Source organism: Phaenicophaeus curvirostris, chromosome 5 (genome assembly GCF_032191515.1).
Source record: "Phaenicophaeus curvirostris isolate KB17595 chromosome 5, BPBGC_Pcur_1.0, whole genome shotgun sequence".
In the NCBI taxonomy this organism is placed as follows: domain Eukaryota; kingdom Metazoa; phylum Chordata; class Aves; order Cuculiformes; family Cuculidae; genus Phaenicophaeus; species Phaenicophaeus curvirostris.
In genome coordinates, this window is record NC_091396.1 from 64,485,369 (window position 1) to 64,503,944 (window position 18,576).

The following is an 18,576-nucleotide window of genomic DNA, read 5'->3' on the forward strand; positions in this document are numbered from 1 at the left end:
GCACCTCGTCCACCCGTGCCTTAATGTGGATGAGGTGCTGAGGGACATGGTTTAGTGTTTGATAGGAATGGTTGGACTCAATGATCCGGTGAGTCTTTTCCAACCTGGTGATTCTCTGATTCTCTGAAAACCAGGTGCTCCCACAAGGACCAGGCACTGCACGCCGATCCGCATCGGGCACCAGCATTGGGGCTGCTCCAGCCTGGAAAAAGTCTTTCCTCAACAGTTTTTTTTTGGTTTTTTTGCTTGTGTCAACATGCAGGAGAACAGCAGGGGTTTTACGCTGCGGAAAGCGGAGCTCAGCATCCCCCGTATGGGAGTTAATTGGTTTTCTTTATGCTAATTGCGAGGGAAAGTGAAGAATGCCCTTAATTGCAGGGCAAATCAGCCGTGCAGAACGGGCTTGATTTACCAACCCATGCACAAAAATCCCGGCTCTCACCCTTGCCATAGCAACCGGAAAACACAGGGTATTCTGCTCATCCAGCCATAAAAACCACCTGAGATGCCTTCCCCGAGGAGATGCATTAGCCTCACCGGTGAACAGGCCCTCCCCAGACATCCCTGCAGGGGAAAATTAAGACTTAAAATCATATTTGCTGGGGTTTAAAAGGCTCCTGAGGAGGTCTGGGTGCAAGGGAGGTTTGGTTTAGCTGAGGAGCCCTGATGGGACTCATCTCAGCTGGAATCATCCTGTAAATCCAACACTAAGACCTGGAAAGGATGCTTGGTCCCATCTTACTCCAACAACTCCCACTCCGCATCCCGCATCTGAACAGCTGGATTTAGGGCATGCCGGGATGCGGGGTGGGAGAACAAGGTCACCCTCCACACGATGAGCCATAGCCTCCATTGCAAAGCAAATTTCTCCTGCATAAAGTGCAAGGTCCTGCAGGTCCATGGCAGGGGGTGGAACTGGATGGGCTTTAAGATCCCTTCCAACCCAAACTATTCCATGATTCTATGAAATCTGTTGGTTTTGGGGGAGAAAAGCACTTTCTGAAAGCCCTGGGAGCCCTTTGCCTGCTGAGCCCCACTCTTACCAAGTCCCCTTGTTTTGCAGGGATGGGGAGAGCCCTGCAAGCTTCATGCTGGAGGTTAAATTTAGGAGCAGAGAGGGGCTCTGGAGAGACCCTAGGGTTCACCCCTGCAGCCGTTCCCAGGGGGAATTTAGGTATTTCCTCCTTCATCCGCATCCAAGCCTGAAACATCGCTGCCAGGAGGGCTGGTTACACAGGTCAAAAAAAAAAAAAAAGCTGTGTGACTATGAAAATCATATTGAAACGAGCTGAAACTTAATTAGGTCACATCCTTTAAAAGCAACTTGTGATCTGGCGATGCAAATCGCAGCTTGTCTTCGTGCACACGCCCAGGCCGGTGAAACCCTCGGCACCGTCGGCTTAACCATGTGCCAAAAGCAGGATTTGCTCCTGGGTTGAAGATCTTTCTGGCCCCCAATCCTGGGTACAGGGAGTTCGCAGAGCTGCATCCTGCGGGTGATACCGGCACGGTCAACCTTGCTTTCGTTTTTGCTGCACGCTCTAGGAGAGCTGAGAGCTAAAAGGAAGATGTGGGGAGGGACGGGAGGGAGAGAGGGGGACAGGGCATCCTGGTGGATGTCCCATCCTGCAGGGGTGGGGAGTGGGGGCTTGCAGACACCCCATTAAATCCAAACTCCTTAAGCAACCACAGCTGAGAAAGGGAAATAAGTCTGATTTACAGCCCTGCACGCTGAGGCTCGGGCTGGAAAACGTGACGGCAGTTGATGAGGAAAGCATGCCGGTGCGATTTCCCTCCGAAGCTGAGCAGCTGGGGAAAAAGTCAGGAAAACTTGGTAACCCTCCAGTTTGCTGAAGGTGAAACCTTTTGGCTGTGTTTCGGGGTGTCAGACTGAAGACAATCTATGGTCACCCCTGTCCAGGGCTGCGGCACAGGCACTGGGGCCAAAGATCACCAGCTGATTTCATAGAATTAAGGAATGGTTTGGGTTGGAAGGGACCTCAAAGCCCACCCAGTTCCACCCCTGCCACCGGCAGGGACACCTCCCACTGGATCAGGGGCTCCAAGCCCCATCCAGCCTGGCCTTGGACACCTCCAGGGGTGGGGCAGCCACCACTGCTCTGGGCAACTCATTCCAGGGCCTCCCCACCCTCACAGCAAAACATTTCTTCCTAAAATCTCATCTCAATCTCCCCTTTTTCAGCTGAAAACCTGTTCTCCTCATCCTATCCCTGCACTCTCTGACCAAGACCCCCCTCTCCAGCTTTCCTGGAGCCCCTTTCAATGCTGCTCTCCCCAAAGCCTTCTCTTCTCCAGGCTGAACAACCCCAATTCTCTCAGCCTGTCCTCATATGGGTGATGTCATTCCCACCAGAGCTTTCCCAAGGGGGCCACTGGGCACCCTCAGCCTCCTGCACGTGGGACTTGGGTCAATACTGACCCTGCCCTTAATCTGCATTCGCTGGCACCATGTGAGTGGGATTTATTGAGGAGCAGGGTAATTGCAGGTGCCGATGTTTGCTCTCTGGCTTTGCAGCACCGAGATTTGTCCCCTCCCAATGGCTCCACGCCAGGGCTGGTCCTTGCCCCGTGGTGCCCTTCCTTTAGGGAAAAGCCCCACATGTTTGTCCAGGGTGTGCTGTACACATCCCAGCTGTAAATCCACATGGAGAGCTTGCTGCTGCCCTCCCTGCAGGACCTCATAGGCTTTCTCAGGATCCTCCACATCTCCTGCAGCCCCCAGGGTCAACCAACTCTCCACTTGCAACTTTGCAGCCCCTGGAGAATGAAAGGGAAACCTTCTCCCAGCCCAAGCAGCTGCTTTTCCACCAGATACCTGGGATGCAGCCTCCTACCACCCCTGTTCAGATGTGCTGGTATATAGAATCATAGAATCATAGAATCACCAAGTTGGAAAAGACCCACTGGATCATCGAGTCCAGCCATACACATGATTTTAGTTCCTGGTTTGGGAGGAGAAACCGGGGCTGCAGCACTATTGCTTGGCAACAGATTTCCTTCCCGAAAAAAACCAAACTCCAACCCCAAAGTGTTATATATAACCCGGTGGAAAGGCCTGTAGGCAACGCCCTGCGAACGCTGTCGGGGCAGGCTGAGCTGGGAGGGGATATTTTGGGAAGACAGGAGCCAGGACCACAGGGCTGTAGTGATGAAGGATGCTCCCAAGGCTTCACGCTTGAGCAAAGGAAGGACAGAAGCACCCAGATCCAGTCCCTCAGTCCCTGACAAGCCAAGCAAGGATGGTGTGTCTGCCCCAAAATCACCCAGAGCCCATTTCCCTGCCCCGTCCCCCACCCCAGCGGCCACCGAGCAGCACAAAGGGGCTTTGGCTTCAGCAAAAGTGGAGTCGCTGCGGCTTGAGAGCGAAGGTCCTGCAAGGACTGGGTTGGGGATGCGTGGAGACCTCTGATGTGCTGTCTGAGAGAAGCGATGCCGGTGCTGCCGCGCGTGCCGGGCTCCGCTGGCCACCTCCAGCAGCGCGATGCTTCCCAATGCAGCGGGCAGGGCTCACCCCAGCACACAGAATCAGATTTAGATCTAACTTAAGTCTCCACTTATCCTGATTTTGCATCCAGCGCCATGCCTTCCCACAGCCCCACGTGCGCGCCGCAGCCAAGCTGAGCGCTTTCGACGTTGGCTCTGCTACAGAACTGTCATCCTGCTCTTTATTTTTTTTTTATTTTTGTCTGAGAGCTCCAAGCTGACAAAGCAGCTGGCACAGAAAGATGTTTGGGGAGCTCACACTGTTGTGCTGGACCACTCAGCCCTGGCAGTGGGGAAGAGCTGCTGGTCCTCCTGCTTCTCTGCCCCAGCTGACCTTTTCCAGCTGCATTTTGGTAGGAGGGAGCGGGCAGGACAGATCCCATCACAGCTGATGGAGAGGTTTTACACCCGCTGGGGGATGCTGAGCCCCCGATTCGCTGTCTTTCTCAGAATACGGACCAAGAGCTTGAATCCACACCACACACAAGCCCCTTTCCAGCACAGGCAGGGGCTTTGCCAGGACATCAATGCCAGCGCAGATGTAGTCTGGATTGCCTTGTGTCTTTGGGAGGCAGTTTCACGTCTAGCATTAATTGCCTTCTTAATTACCATCCTCACTCCGCACCCTCCCGCGGTGTCTTGCAGGAAGCGCTGAATGCCAGGCTTGTTTGTAAGGCTGGATCACCCAGGGATTCTTTTCCAACCCCATTGATTTATTAGCCAGCGTCACCTCCCAGACCAACCGGATTTAACATTTTTGTTCCAGTTAGCAAAGAAGTTATTGACTGCAGAGAGGCAGAAATTGCTGCCGTGCACCCACGATGCAGGTGGAGACGCTGAAGTCAGGACGGAGCAATCCATCCCCTGCCAGATCGACAGCCTAAAGCCAAAGGGGAGCAGCGACTTGGGCATCATTTTTTCCTCCGTGCTACTCACGAAAGCCTCTCCGTTGGCACTTAACTCACTCCAGACACACGCTGTATGTGCACAGACATTCCTTGGCCATGCGATCAGACCGGAAAAGATTGCATCCAGCCTTGGAACCGCAGCGGAAGGAGGTTGGGGAAAAGCTGTGCACAAACCGACGCGAGAGCGCTGCAGCCTCCAGAAAAGCTGCAGTCAACACATTTTTTTTTTTCCTTCCTTAGGAGACACGGTGCTAAAAGAGGAACCACTGAGGGATGCGTGGTTGGAAATGCCTGGATGGATGTGGGGGACAAGTGCTTTATTCTGGGAAATCCTCCTCCCTCTTGCAAATCTCTCTGCAAAAGGACTCTGTCCTTTGCATTGGCAGCCCCTCCCAGCATCCCGCTCCGAGAGCACTGTTAAGATGCCACCAAACTAGCTTCTCCCATGATTCCAGACTTTATTAGGCCCCTTTCCCACTGCCAACCATCACAGCTGAGGTGCAAAGGCAAAGGGCTGCTGAGAGCAGCCTCACTCAGCTGACGGTCCATGTTTGAACCATAACTGGACCCAGGCATCCCTGCACTCATAACGTTGGACTCGATGATCCGGTGGGTCTTTTCCAACCTGGTGATTCTATGATTCTGTGGTCAGGGCAGGGCGGGGGTTCTGGAGGGTGGCAGAGTTACAACCCAAAAAGCAGATTTGTGGGGAGAGTTTTGCTCTGATCCTTCAAGCCACGTGCTCCAGCTTCTACCCTCTGGTCTCTCCAAGCATAGAATCATAGAATTGTTTGGTTGGACAAGACCTTTGAGACCATCAAGTCCAACCGTACCTGTCCACTACTAAACCAGATTCTTGATCACCTCATTTCCCCATCTTTTAAACCCCTCCAGGGATGGGGACTCCACCACCTCCCTGGGCGGCCTCTGCCAGGGACCGAGAATACTTTTGAGAAGCAACGGAGCAGGAGAAAATGCTTGGCACAGGCAGGACCAGGAGCCACAGCAGGAGTGGGACTGAACCCCCAGAGCTTTGACAACAACACATCTGCAAAAAATCAGAGGCAATGGAAAATCATCATCTCGGACCTGATGGCCCTACAGACGCCTTCCATGGGCAGAACCTCAAAGGTGTCATCACGGTACGAGAAATGATGCAGCAATCCAGGTTTTGCCATTGCAACACGTGGAAATAAATGCATTTGAGGAAGGAAGAGCCCCCCGGGCACTGCTCTATCTCTCTGTGTGGTACTGGTCAACTTCCCATCCCCACCACCCTCCACAGGGCCCCCATAGAATCATGGAATCAGTCGGGTTGGAAAGGACCTGTAAGCTCATCCAGTCCAACACCACCGTGCCTACTAAAGTGTGTCTTGAAGTGCCACGTCTACACTCTTTTTGAACCCCTCCAGGGATGGAGACTCCACCGCTGCCCGGGGCAGCCTCTGCCAGGGCTTCACCACTCTTTCAGTAAAGAAATCTTTCCTAATATCCAGTCTACATCTCCCCTAGTTTTTGTTTGGTTTTGGTTTTTTTTTCTCTTTAATTCTTTGCAGACTAAATAGTTATTCTCTCACTAGGATTTATAATTGGATGTTAACCATGTCAGCCCTTCGTAGAGTCCATCTCCTGTGGTTGCACAGGAGGGCTGCACGTACCAATTCCTATCCCTGATGCGGGTCAGGCCCAGTTTCTCCTGGATTTCATGGGGTTTCATGGCATCGGGCAGGTCCTGCTTGTTGGCGAAGATGAGGATGATGGCGTCCCGCATCTCCCTGTCGTTGATAATACGGTGGAGCTCCTGGCGGGCCTCGTCGATGCGGTCGCGATCGGCGCAGTCCACCACAAAGATCAAGCCCTGCGTGCCCGTGTAGTAGTGCCTCCAGAGGGGACGGATCTTGTCCTGGCCCCCGACGTCCCACACGTTGAACTTGACATTTTTATAAGTGACCGTTTCCACGTTGAAGCCCACGGTGGGGATGGTGGTCACGGACTGGCCCAGCTTCAGTTTGTACAGGATGGTGGTTTTCCCGGCCGCGTCCAAACCCAGCATCAGGATCCGCATCTCCTTGTTGCCGAAGATCTTGGACAGCACCTTCCCTGTAGAGGTTTTTGCAGGCTGAAGGACACAGGAAAATGGAGGCTGTTCTTGAAAGACCTTGGCTGAGAGAAGAAGAAGCATGAAGAAGGAATGAACAGTTAATCTAGCCAATTGTATAACACCACATTGCATGCCTGTCCTAGGCACGGGAACAAGTAGCAAAACCAACCAATCATTGTAAAGAAAAACGGTGCGCGTTCTTGCTAGTTAACATATATAAAGGAGTCATTAAGCCTAAATAAAGGTCTTCTGCTCATCAGGCATCAATCCCCTCAAATGGTGACCTTGGTGTGATGAGTCTACAAGGCATCTGGATCTGCGGAACCAGCGCTCGGGGGGAACTTCAGCCAAATGATCATCTGGGCAGCTGGACTGAGCGGACAAACCTACGCCCAGCAAATCACCAAATCGCGAATTCAGGTGAGCGGCTGAAGATACAGTAGTAGAGATGGGGACCCAGATATCTGCAGAAGATAAAGCTATTGTAAAGATGATAATGCATGTTTTAGCAAAATGATGAGTTACCTATGATAAAAATACCCTGCAGCTATTATTGAGATGGCTCAAAGATCATGGAGCTCTGACAGAAGCCTCTCAAGCATTTGATCTCAAAAGCTGGCAACGTGCAGGGGACTTAATTGGAAACGTCTCCCATGGAGATGGTATTGCCATGCGTGTAGCAACCACGTGGCGCTTAGTATTAGAGACTTTAGAAGCACTGAAAGCAGAGAAGTCCTTAGCTTGGTCAGTAAAACAAACATTAGATGGCGAAGGAATGCAAAATGATTATTCAGAAGAACAAGGTCTGGAGATTTCTGAAGTAAGCTCCTTGAGTTCGTCAGAAGATGAAGAGGAGAAATTAGTAGCAGAGGTAGAGAGGAAAAATGTAGTGAGACCCAAGAGACCCCCCTCTTAAACCTCAAAAAGTTGCTTCAGAAAACATAATTGTACATCCATTGGCTCCCCTATTTGAGAAAGGGACGGAGTCACGGTATCACTCGTCGCAAGATTATAGACATAGATGGGATGATGTGTTTAAAAACATTGCGGCTGAAGGGAAAATTGTGCCTAAAGCAGCTTCCCCAGTTCAGCTCCGCGAAAATGCACCACCTCAATGGGCAGCTTTGCAATGGGATCTCATCAAGGAAGTTCGAAAAACAGTACAAATGAATGGCTTGAGAGCCCCATTTACACAGTCATTGCTGGAGAATGTGTTTCTAGGACAAGTATTAGTCCCCTGGGATTGTAAACAGCTAGCGACTACGGTCTTAAACCTGACTCAAAAGTTGTTATGGGCATCAAAGTGGGAAGAGAGATCTGTGAAGAACTAGCGGTAGAGAATATCTCCACAAGGAGACCCCAGGTTTGCTATAACCATGGAACAGCTAACAGGACAAGGTCAGTGGTCAGACCCGACTGTGCAAGCTCGTTTACAGCCTGATGTCTTATGGGATTCAGCCCGAGCAGCAGACAGAGCCTTGCTGACAATCCCAGAGACAGGGCAGCCTGAGAAATCGTTTACTAGTATTCACCAAGGTGCGACTGAACCATATATGACTTTTATTGATCGATTGCGTGATGCTATTGACAAACAGATAGATAATGAAGCTGCAAAACAGGCGTTAATGATGAAACTTGTGGTGGAAAACGCTAATGAGGACTGTAAAGATGATTCGCTACGCCTGCTGCAGGCTGCAACCTTAGTGCAAATGATAGAAGCATGTAACAGGATGGGCTCTATAAAATACCACACGCAAGCCATGGCAGACGCAATGTCTGCAGCTTGGAAGCCTAGAGAAGGGAGCGATCAGCGTCGTTGTTATAGCTGTGGGGCTCCAGATCATTTAAGCTATCAGCGCAAATGTAAAGAGCAAGGGTCAAAACAGCCAGCACAGTCACAAGCCCCTGATATTTGCCTGAGATGCCGGCGAGGACCCCATAGAATCATAGAATAACCAGGTTGGAAGAGACCCACCGGATCATCAAGTCCAACCATTCAACCATTACGTGAATCAGTGTCGTTCCCGGTATGATAAGGATGGGAAACCCCTACCACCTAGAAAGCAGCAGGGAAACAGGCTGCAGAGCACATCCCGGAGCTGTGCCCCGACACAAATTGCTCCAGGACAAAGATGGAGACTCCAGGGTGCCTGGCCCACCTCCGAGCAAGGACAAGTGGAAGTGCCGGAGTGGACCTCTCCACAATAGAGACAGCGAATTTGTGGAACAACAGTGTACAGCGTGTTCCAGTTGACGCCCATGGGCTGTTAGGATTTGGACTGAGTGCGTTGTTGTTAGGGTGGTCAAGTACCACATTACAGGGAATTTTTGTATTACCAGGGGGGATTGATGCAGATTTTGAAGAGCAAATTCAAGCCATGGTGTGGACACCCAGCCCTCCAGTAACTATTGAAAAGAGGAGCCGAATTGCCCAATTAATACCTTTTAAGGCACAAATTTGTCAAGCAGGAAATATTCACAGGGGAAAGGGAGGTTTTGGTTCTACAGGGAATGACAAAAACATTTTTGGGGAGGCACAAATAACTGCTCAAAACCCAACAGTGTTAGTAGTGGTAACACATGTGCAAGGACAGCAGCGATTGTTAATGAATATGTTGTTAGATACAGGTGCAGATGTCACAGTTGTTTCTTCAATATTTTGGCTGAAAACATGGGAACTGACTAACCCCCATGGAGGCCTAATGGGAGTTGGGGGTGTATCAGAAACTACGCAAAGTAAATATCTAATTCAAATAAGTACAGAGGATGGGTTTACCTGTCAAGTCAGGCCATACATTGCCCCTCTTCCTATGAATTTAACGGGAAGGGAGGTTTTGGGGCAAATGGGATGTACACTGGCTACTAATCAGAAAAATTTGTAGGAGCGACCACTGATGGGCGATCGATATTCAAACTGAATTGGAAAACAGAAAAGCCAGTTTGGGTCGATCAGTGGCCACTAACAGAAGAGCAGGTTGCCATTTTACAAGGATTAGTGCAAGAACAGTTAGAGAAAAATTGTATTGTACCAACTACTAGTCCATGGAACACTCCAGTTTTCGTTATACCTAAAAAGATTGGAAATTGGAGGCTTTTACATGATTAAAGAAAAGTCAATGAAGTTATAGAGGATATGGGAGCACTTCAATCTGGTCTCCCCTCACCGACAATGATACCAAAAAACTGGAGTAGTTTAATCATAGATTTGAAGGATTGCTTTTTCACAATACCTCTACATGATCGAGATGCACAAAGATTTGCCTTTTCTGTGCCAAGTGTTAATAAAGCGAACCCATGAAAAGATATCATTGGGTTGTTTTGCCACAAGGAATGAAAAACTCGCCAACAATGTGCCAAATATATGTAGATCGTGCTCTGTCCAGTTTTAGAGATCATCACCAAGAATTGATTGTCTATCATTATATGGATGACAATTTGGTAACGGGAAAGGCAGATCTGAATATGGAACTGAAGGAGTTGCAATATTGCCTAGAGCAATATGGGTCACAAATTTCTCCTGAAAAAATCCAGAGAGAAGTTCCATGGAAATATTTGGGATGGAAAATTTTACAACACACAATAGAACCTCAAAAGCTTCAATTAAAAGTAAACATCAATACGCTAAATGATGTGCAGATATTGTTGGGTAACATTAGTTGGATTCGAAACTTGTTGGGGATTGATAATCAGCTATTGACACCATTATTTGAATTACTGAAAGGAGATGTTGATTTAAATGCCCCTCAAACATTGACAAAAGAAGCTGAACAAGCATTGCAGGAAATCAGTGAGCATATTAGTTTAGTACAGTGTCATCGGGTCCGTTATGATTTAGCTATACAATTCATCATTTGTAATCAAAAGGAACAGCCTTTAGGGATAATCGCCCAATGGGACGAGTCAGCAAAAGATCCTTTAATGATTTTAGAATGGATAGTTTTAGCTCACCAACCCAAAAAAACCTAATTTTGACATGAGTTGAAATGTTTGCAGAATTAGTTATTAAAGGACGGCAACGAATTGTAGACCTTCCTGGTGAGGAGCCAGAAAGTATAATTATACCCATGGCAGACAATTATTTACAATGGTGTCACCAAAATAGTCTACCAATACGAATTGCCTTACAAGGATATGAAGGGAGATTAGAGATACAACATCCAGCACATAAGTTAATTGCTTTTTTAAAACAAATAGAAAGAGAACACAAGACAAAAAAATTGTGAACATCCAGTTGAAGGAAAAACTGTATTTACAGATGGAAGTGGCAGAACAGGTAAAGCAGTGGTTGTGTGGAAAGATGATCAGGAATGGAAAAAGCATATTGAGATTTGTCCAGGATCACCTCAAGTTGTTGAGTTCCAAGCAGTAACGGAGGCCTTTAAATTGTTCCAAAATGAACCCGTCAATCTTGTAGTGGATTCACATTATGTTGTAGGGGTCATTCAACGTATAGAAAGGTCAGACTTGCATCATATAGAGAATGAGATGTTGTTTAATCAGTTTAAATGTTTTGTTATGGTTATTACAAACAAGATCGTATGGTTATTACGTTGTTCATATACATAGTCATACCAGTTTGCCTGGTGAGCTCACACGTGGCAATGCTATCGCTGACAAATTAACCAACCCTGTGTGGGCAGCACCATTGCCAGACCGTTCGCAGCAGGCGCGATTCTCACACCATTTTTTTCATCAATCTGCTAAAACATTGGCAAAACAATTTGGAATCTCCAGAGGAGATGCAAAGGCAATCAGTCAATGTTGTTCTGATTGTCAGCGCTCAGCGACAGGGCCCGTGCCAGCTGTAAATCCACAAGGTCTAGGCCCTTTGCAAATACAGCAAACTGATGGGACTCACTTTAAGGTATTCGGAAAACAACAGTATGTTCCTAGAATCATAGAATAACCAGGTTGGAAGAGACCCACCGGATCATCGAGTCCAACCATTCCTATCAAACACTAAACCATGCCCCTCAGCACCTCGCCCACCCGTGCCTTAAACACCTCCAGGGAAGGGGACTCAACCACCTCCCTGGGCAGCCTGTTCCAGTGCCCAATGACCCTTTCTGTGAAAAATTTTTTCCTAATGTCCAGCCTAAACATCCCCTGGCGGAGCTTGAGGCCATTCCCTCTTGTCCTGTCCCCTGTCACTTGGGAGAAGAGCCCAGCTCCCTCCTCTCTACAACCTCCTTTCAGGTAGTTGTAGAGAGCAATGAGGTCTCCTGGGTGGAAAACTGGTTGGCTGGCCGGGCCCAGAGAGTGGTGGGAAATGGTGTGAAATCCAGCTGGAGGCCAGTGACAAGTGGGGTTCCCCAGGGCTCGGTGTTGGCTCCAGACCTGGTCAATGTCTTTATCAATGACCTGGATGAAGGCATCGAGTGCACCCTTAGCAAGTTTGCGGACAACACTAAGCTGGGTGGAAGTGTCGATCTGCTGAAGGGCAGGGAGGCTCTGCAAAGGGATCTGAACAGGCTGGACCACTGGGCAGAGTCCAATGGCATGAGGTTTAACAAGGCCAAATGCCGGGTCCTGCACTTGGGGCACAACAACCCTGTGCAGCTACAGACTAGGAGAAGTCTGTCTAGAAAGCTGCCTGGAGGAGAGGGACCTGGGGGTGTTGGTTGACAATGACTGAACATGAGCCAGCAGTGGCCCAGGTGGCCAAGAAGGCCAATGGCATCTTGGCTTGGATCAGAAACGGCGTGACCAGCAGGGCCAGGGAGGTTATCCTCCCTCTGTACTCGGCACTGGTGAGACCGCTCCTCGAATCCTGTGTTCAGTTCTGGGCCCCTCACCACAAGAAGGATGTTGAGGCTCTGGAGCGAGTCCAGAGAAGAGCAACGAAGCTGGTGAGGGGGCTGGAGAACAGGCCTTCTGAGGAACGGCTGAGAGAGCTGGGGGTGTTTAGGCTGGAGAAGAGGAGGCTGAGGGGAGACCTCATTGCTCTCTACAACTACCTGAAAGGAGGTTGTGGAGAGGAGGGTGCTGCCTCTTCTCCCAAGTGACAGGGGACAGGACGAGAGGGAATGGCCTCAAGCTCCGCCAGGGGATGTTTAGGCTGGACATTAGGAAAAAATTTTTCACAGAAAGGGTCATTGAGCACTGTCAGAGGCTGCCCAGGGAGGGGGTTGAGTCACCTTCCCTGGAGGTGTTTAAGGCACGGGTGGACGAGGTGCTGAGGGGCATCGGTTAGTGTTTGATAGGAATGGTTGGACTGGATGATCCGGTGGGTCTCTTCCAACCTGGTTATTCTATGATTCTGTGAAAAGCTTCCCAAAGAGCTGGGGCAGTTCCAGACTGATCCAGCCCCTGTTAAGCTAATGGGATAAGCGCACGGGCGCACCTCGTTCCGCTGACGGGCGGCAGCTGGAAGTCGACAGCCACAGGGCGAGCACCTGCTCCACCACAGACCCTGTTTGCAAACGGGAAACGTAGAAAGCTCCTCAGGGCATAAAAGGCAAATATTAACAGCACGAGGACTGCGCAATCCTGCGTTCTGTGCGCACAAAGTGCAAAGTCTCCTCCTGAGAAAGTATGCCAAGCAAACGCTGCTTCCAAGTTGGAAGCTGTCAGCGCCAGGACCGGTGTCAGCTGCACCTTGCAGCTCATCCCAGCGCTGCAAACCCCTTTAGACAGCTCCCTTCTTTCACGTAGCGAGTTTGTTCTTTGAATACCAATAGGCACCAGAGGTATTTCAGGGCTGGTGTCAGCCCTGGACGCTTGCCTCCGCTCCTCCATCCCCAGCAGTGGCGATCCAGGCAGGTTCTTCAGGCTGCGCCTTCCTCCGATGGACCCTTGTGGGCTTGGGGACAAGCTTGGCCGCAGCTCGGGCACAAAGAGCAATCCAGGCTTCTCAGACCATCTGGGCTGAGCCTGGGAAAACACCTCCCTTGCTCCTGATCCCAGCCCGTCTGTCCCACTCTCCTGTCACCGCAGAGGCGTGGGACGGCACAGCGTAGTGCGAGCTCTCTCCGAGCCTTTCACTTCCCCCCTAAAATGTGAATTAAGAGCGCACAGCCAGAAAGCAACTAAACAACTTTCAGATTTCCACAAGTTTTCCTCTCCTGCTGCATGAGAAACAACCTTCGGGACGAAGCCAGCGCCTGGCCCAGCCTGCGCTCCCCCCATTATATTTCGGACAAGGAATCCATTCTAGGCGCAGACACAGCGACAAGTTCAGGAGTTCAGCCTGTTATCTACACCTCGGCTTCCTTCTCTTCTCGTGTAAACGAGAACACTTTTGAGCACCAACAGAGAAAACGCTTGGCACAGGCAGGACCAGGAGCCACAGCAGGAGTGGGACTGAACCCCCAGAGTCTCCCCAGCTGACACAGAGCTTTCGTGCTAAAACATCTTCACGGTGGAATGGAGCCGCAACCAGGCCCCTGAGCACATCGCTCGTCACCAGTGTCGCACCAGCATTTGCATAATTTCAATTATGTTTCCAAAATGGGGAACGAGCTTTGACAACAACACATCTGCAAAAAATCAGAGGCAATGGAAAATCATCATCTCGGACCTGATGGCCCTACAGATGCCTTCCACAGGCAGAACCTCAAAGGTGTCATCACGGTACGAGAAACGATGCAGCAATCCAGGTTTTGCCATTGCAACACATGGAAATAAATGCATTTGAGGAAGGAAGAGCCCCCCGGGCACTGCTCTATCTCTCTGTGTGGTACTGGTCAACTTCCCACCCCCACCACCCTCCACAGGGCCCCCATAGAATCATGGAATCGGTCGGGTTGGAAAGGACCTGTAAGCTCATCCAGCCCAACACCACCGTGCCTACTAAAGTGTGTCTTGAAGTGCCACGTCTACACTCTTTTTGAACCCCTCCAGGGATGGAGATTCCACCACTGCCCGGGGCAGCCTCTGCCAGGGCTTCACCACTCTGTCAGTAAAGAAATCTTTCCTAAAATCCAACCTACACCTCCCCTAGCGCAACTTGAGGCCATTTCCTCTTCTTCCATCACTTGTGACTTGGGAGAAGAGCCCAGCACCCACCTCACCACAATCTCCTTTCCGGGAGCTGCAGAGAACAATGAGGTCTCCCCTCAGCCTCCTTTTCTTCAGGTTAAACAGCCCCAGTTCCTCAGCTGCTCCTCATAAGTCTTGTTCTCCAGCCCCTTCCTCTCCCCCACCCCTGCCTCCCCCAGGAGCATCTCAGCCACCACAGCTTCTGCCTTTCCCCATTTTTCTCCCGCACCTGGCAGCAGAAGAAAACCAGGGCTGACGGAGGAGACTGTGCCCTCCTCCCACCTCCCCATATCTGCCATCGCTGTGTTGAGACATCGCTGCCTACGAGGAGGGTGCAACAGGATATTTATTCTCTGTGAGTCACCTCACCCTCCCTATCTGTCATCTGCAGGCGCCCCGGCTTGAACTGCAGGTTTGTAAGGAGGCTGGTTCGTCCCCACGCAGCCCCGGCGCGGCGGTCCCGGAGCCTTCCCTGCTGCTGCCACCACGCATATTTTTGGCAACCTGGCGAGCTGGCAGATGTGAAACGTGTCCATGGATCCGATGCCTTAAATAGCATCTTCTTTTCCAAAGGCGGTCGCGGGGAGGTGGGTCGGAGCTCAGCAGTAAGCCTGCTTGCCATAAGCCTCCTCTCCAGGCTACGGAACTGGCAGCAAAATATTCCAGGTCTAGGCATTAATCAGCCTGCGGTTCATTAGCAATCCAAGAGAGGAGGAAGCTGTGAGCTTCAGAGGAGAGATGTCAATTCATAAAACCCTCAAGTGTTGGGAAGCTCCAGTTTTTCCGAAAGCAGCCCGGCCGCTGAATAATGCATCAGGCTGCCGAGAAGTTGGCAAACGCTGGGAAGAACGAGTTCATCCATAGATCCAGTTGAGATGCCAGCACTCCTCCAGCATCAACGTGATTAACCTGTTTCACTGCTCGGAGCGTTTCCAGGAGGACCAGGAGCAACAGCAGGAGCCACCGGAGAGCCTGGAAGAAGCTGTGCAGTTCCTTCTCCCCCACGGCACGGTGGGTTTGTGGGGACACTGGCACGGTAAAGAGCCAACCATGACCAAAAGCAAGTGTGGTGCCTGAGCAAGGGGTTTCAGGCTACGACCTGGAGACCCTGGGTAAGAGAAACCCATGGGCAGCTTCAAACGAAGTGGAAAAGCTGCGGCTCAGCTTCAGAGGGAGACGTGTCCCCCGTCAGAAATCATTAGTAAGGTCCATGATGGAAAAAAAGCTGTACTGAGTTTAAAGTGTAACCTCACATCAAGGGGAAAAGACAGATCGTCTCTTTCTTAGGCATTAGCCAAACAGGTAAAGCAGGAGCTGAGATCCTGAGATTGCAGCTGCAAGGCTGCAGGCAGCATTCCTTAAGGGGAACGTACCATTACTCTGGTCTGAAATATTCCCATCCCTCCTGAAAGAGGTCTGGAATGCTGCAGCAAGCGCAGCCAGAAGCAGATCTGGGGCAGAAAGGTGCTTGTGCAGCCACAGGAGCCTCGCAGGAGCAGCCCAGGAGCATCACCTGCATCCCATCCCGACCCGGCTGATGGTGACCCTGGCTCACACCCCACACATACTCAAGATGCTTGGAGCCAACGGCTGGAGGACTTTGAATTCATTAACAACTCCAAGGTTGTAAGATGAGCCAGAGCAAGTTCCAGGGACAGCTCGCTGGCAGCGGTTCAACGCCTTCCACAATGCAGCGCCGCACGCCAACCACTTTCACATCGGCCCTCGCTGAGTTTGGCTCCTCTTCCAGCTAGCAGGTGCTGGGGAAGTTATTCCTGAACTTTTGTATTGAGCAGCAAGAAGAAATCAGGTGCAGCCGCCGCGTCTGCCCTGGTGCTGCCCCTCGCCGCCCCCTCAAAAACGCTTTTATTTCCAGTGCTGGCTTGAAAACCAGCCCAGTGCAGGTCATCGCAGACGAAACAACTCTTTAGATCAAAAATATGAGTATCTTCATCAAATATAGGATGCAATTTGAACATTTAAACAGACAGGCTTGGTTTGGAGGGAAAGCTAGAGCCAAATCTCCGCTTTGCTTGCAGAAGATTCCTGCTCCACGGAGAAAGGCGAGCGCTGGGTTTGGTTACAGTTAGGGCAGCAGATTGAAAGCCGTAAGGATGTGATAGGAAAAACTTCCCAAAGAGCTGGTGCAGTTCCAGACTGATCCAGCCCCTGTTAAGCTAACGGGATAAGCGCACGGGCGCACCTCGTTCCGCTGACGGGCGGCAGCTGGAAGTCGACAGCCACGGGGCGAGCACCTGCTCCACCACAGCCCCTGTTTGCAAATGGGAAACGTAGAGAGCTCCTCAGGGCCTTTCACTTCCCCCCTAAAATGTGAATTAAGAGTGCACGGCCAGAAAGCAACTAAACAACTTTCAGATTTCCACAAGGTTTCCTCTCCTGGAACAATGAGAGAAAACCTCCCCTCCCGCTGCATGAGAAACAACCTTCGGGACGAAGCCAGCGCCTGGCCCAGCCTGCGCTCCCCCCATTATATTTCAGACAAGGAATCCATTCTAGGCACAGACACAGCGACGAGTTCAGGAGTTCAGCCTGTTATCTACACCTCGGCTTCCTTCTCTTCTCGTGTAAACCGCTGAGGGAGTTTTCACCACAGCTGTGGAGCAGTAGGGGCACGAGGGGCTCCTGTCCCGAGCCAGGAGCTGTCGGCTCTTCCCCCTCGAGCTGGACCTCAGCCAAGTCCTCCTAAGGAAAGAAAAAGGGTTTCAAGCATTATTTATTTATCAATAGCATCATCTGAGCTTAAAGGGGGCCTACAGGAAAGCTGGAGAGGGGCTCTTGATCAGGGAGTACAGGGATAGGACGAGGGGAACGGTTTTCAGCTGAAAGAGGGGAGATTTAGGTTAGATCTTAGGCAGAAATGTTTTGCTGTGAGGGTGGGGAGGCCCTGGCCCAGGTTGCCCAGAGCAGAGGTGGCTGCCCCATCCCTGGAGGTGTTCAAGGCCAGGCTGGATGGGGCTTGGAGCCCCTGATCCAGCGGGAGGTGTCCCTGCCCATGGCAGGGGGTGGAACTGGGTGGGCTTTGAGGTCCCTTCCAACCCAAACCATTCCATGATTCTATTATTTCTATGAATTTTCAAGCGTTACTCATTTGCATCTCTCACAAAACAGACACCCATTAAATCTTGATGAAGTGTGTTTTCTACCTAGTGCTGTCCTAAAAGACACAGCTAAAGAAACCAGCCCATCTTGTGGAAGGCAAAACCTTTATCTTGAGGCGAGGCAAGGGCCTGAGCCTGTTAAACCGCTGTGAGACCAAGGCTGAAGAACTCAGCAGATGACTCACATCTCTACTTTTTTTTTTCCCTCCCCTTCTTTCTTTTTTTTAAGGAGGCCAGAGATACCTGTTCTTCAGCAAGAGAACAGTGACTTCCTGAGCAACGCTCTGTGTACCCAGTTCACCCAGGAGCTCGTTGGGGACGCACCCCTCGCTGCCACAGGGCTCTGACTCACCCGCTTCACCCCTTCCCAACCAACAGCAGGGCTAAAATTACACTGTTCCGCGTGCTGCTTTGGGTTTTGAAAGCGAGATGGGTTGTGGTGCTCGAGTCACCCACCTCAGCCTGGAGTCCCGAGAGCATCATCTGCAGGAGCAGCGCCGGAGTCGGGCTCAGGAGCTCAGAAGAGGAACAAAGTTCATAACTGGAGGTGCCACTAATTCACCAACAGCCCTGCGAAGCTGGCACTTCCCCTAAGGCAAGGAGAAGCTGGTTTTTTTCCAGGAAGCACCAAATCCGAGGTGATTTCAGCTCCCGCAGCCTGAGCTCGCCAGGCTGGTCAGATATTAGAAACAAATCCAAGTCAAAAAGCACAACCGTGTGTTAGCGGGGAGTCTGAGTCACGGCGCCCACACCGAGGCTGCTTGCACACTCCAGAGCGAGTTCTGTGCTTGCTTCTCCCATTCCCACTTCCCAGCAGCAAAGGGAAACAACGCTCAGGTCCAGCGGAGAAGCCATCGGCTGTCATAGATCTTGCAGCCAGCTTTTTGACGATGCAACTGAGTTTTTAAACCGAGAGACATCCCTTTGGGAGGACGATCTATTAGCAGGGTTAATTTCCAATTAA

The 18,576-nt window shown here is 50.8% G+C and overlaps 1 protein-coding gene across 1 annotated transcript; it reads right to left on the reverse strand.

Annotated features, from left to right (window-relative positions):
* Nucleotides 1–5,988: 5,988 nt before the first annotated feature.
* Nucleotides 5,989–6,507, reverse strand: LOC138720758 (ADP-ribosylation factor 6-like). The gene has a single exon (XM_069857107.1). It carries the CDS (start codon nt 6,475–6,477, stop codon nt 5,989–5,991), a length of 489 nt encoding a protein of 162 aa, XP_069713208.1. The 5' UTR covers nt 6,478–6,507.
* Between the last annotated feature and the right edge of the window lie 12,069 nt (nt 6,508–18,576).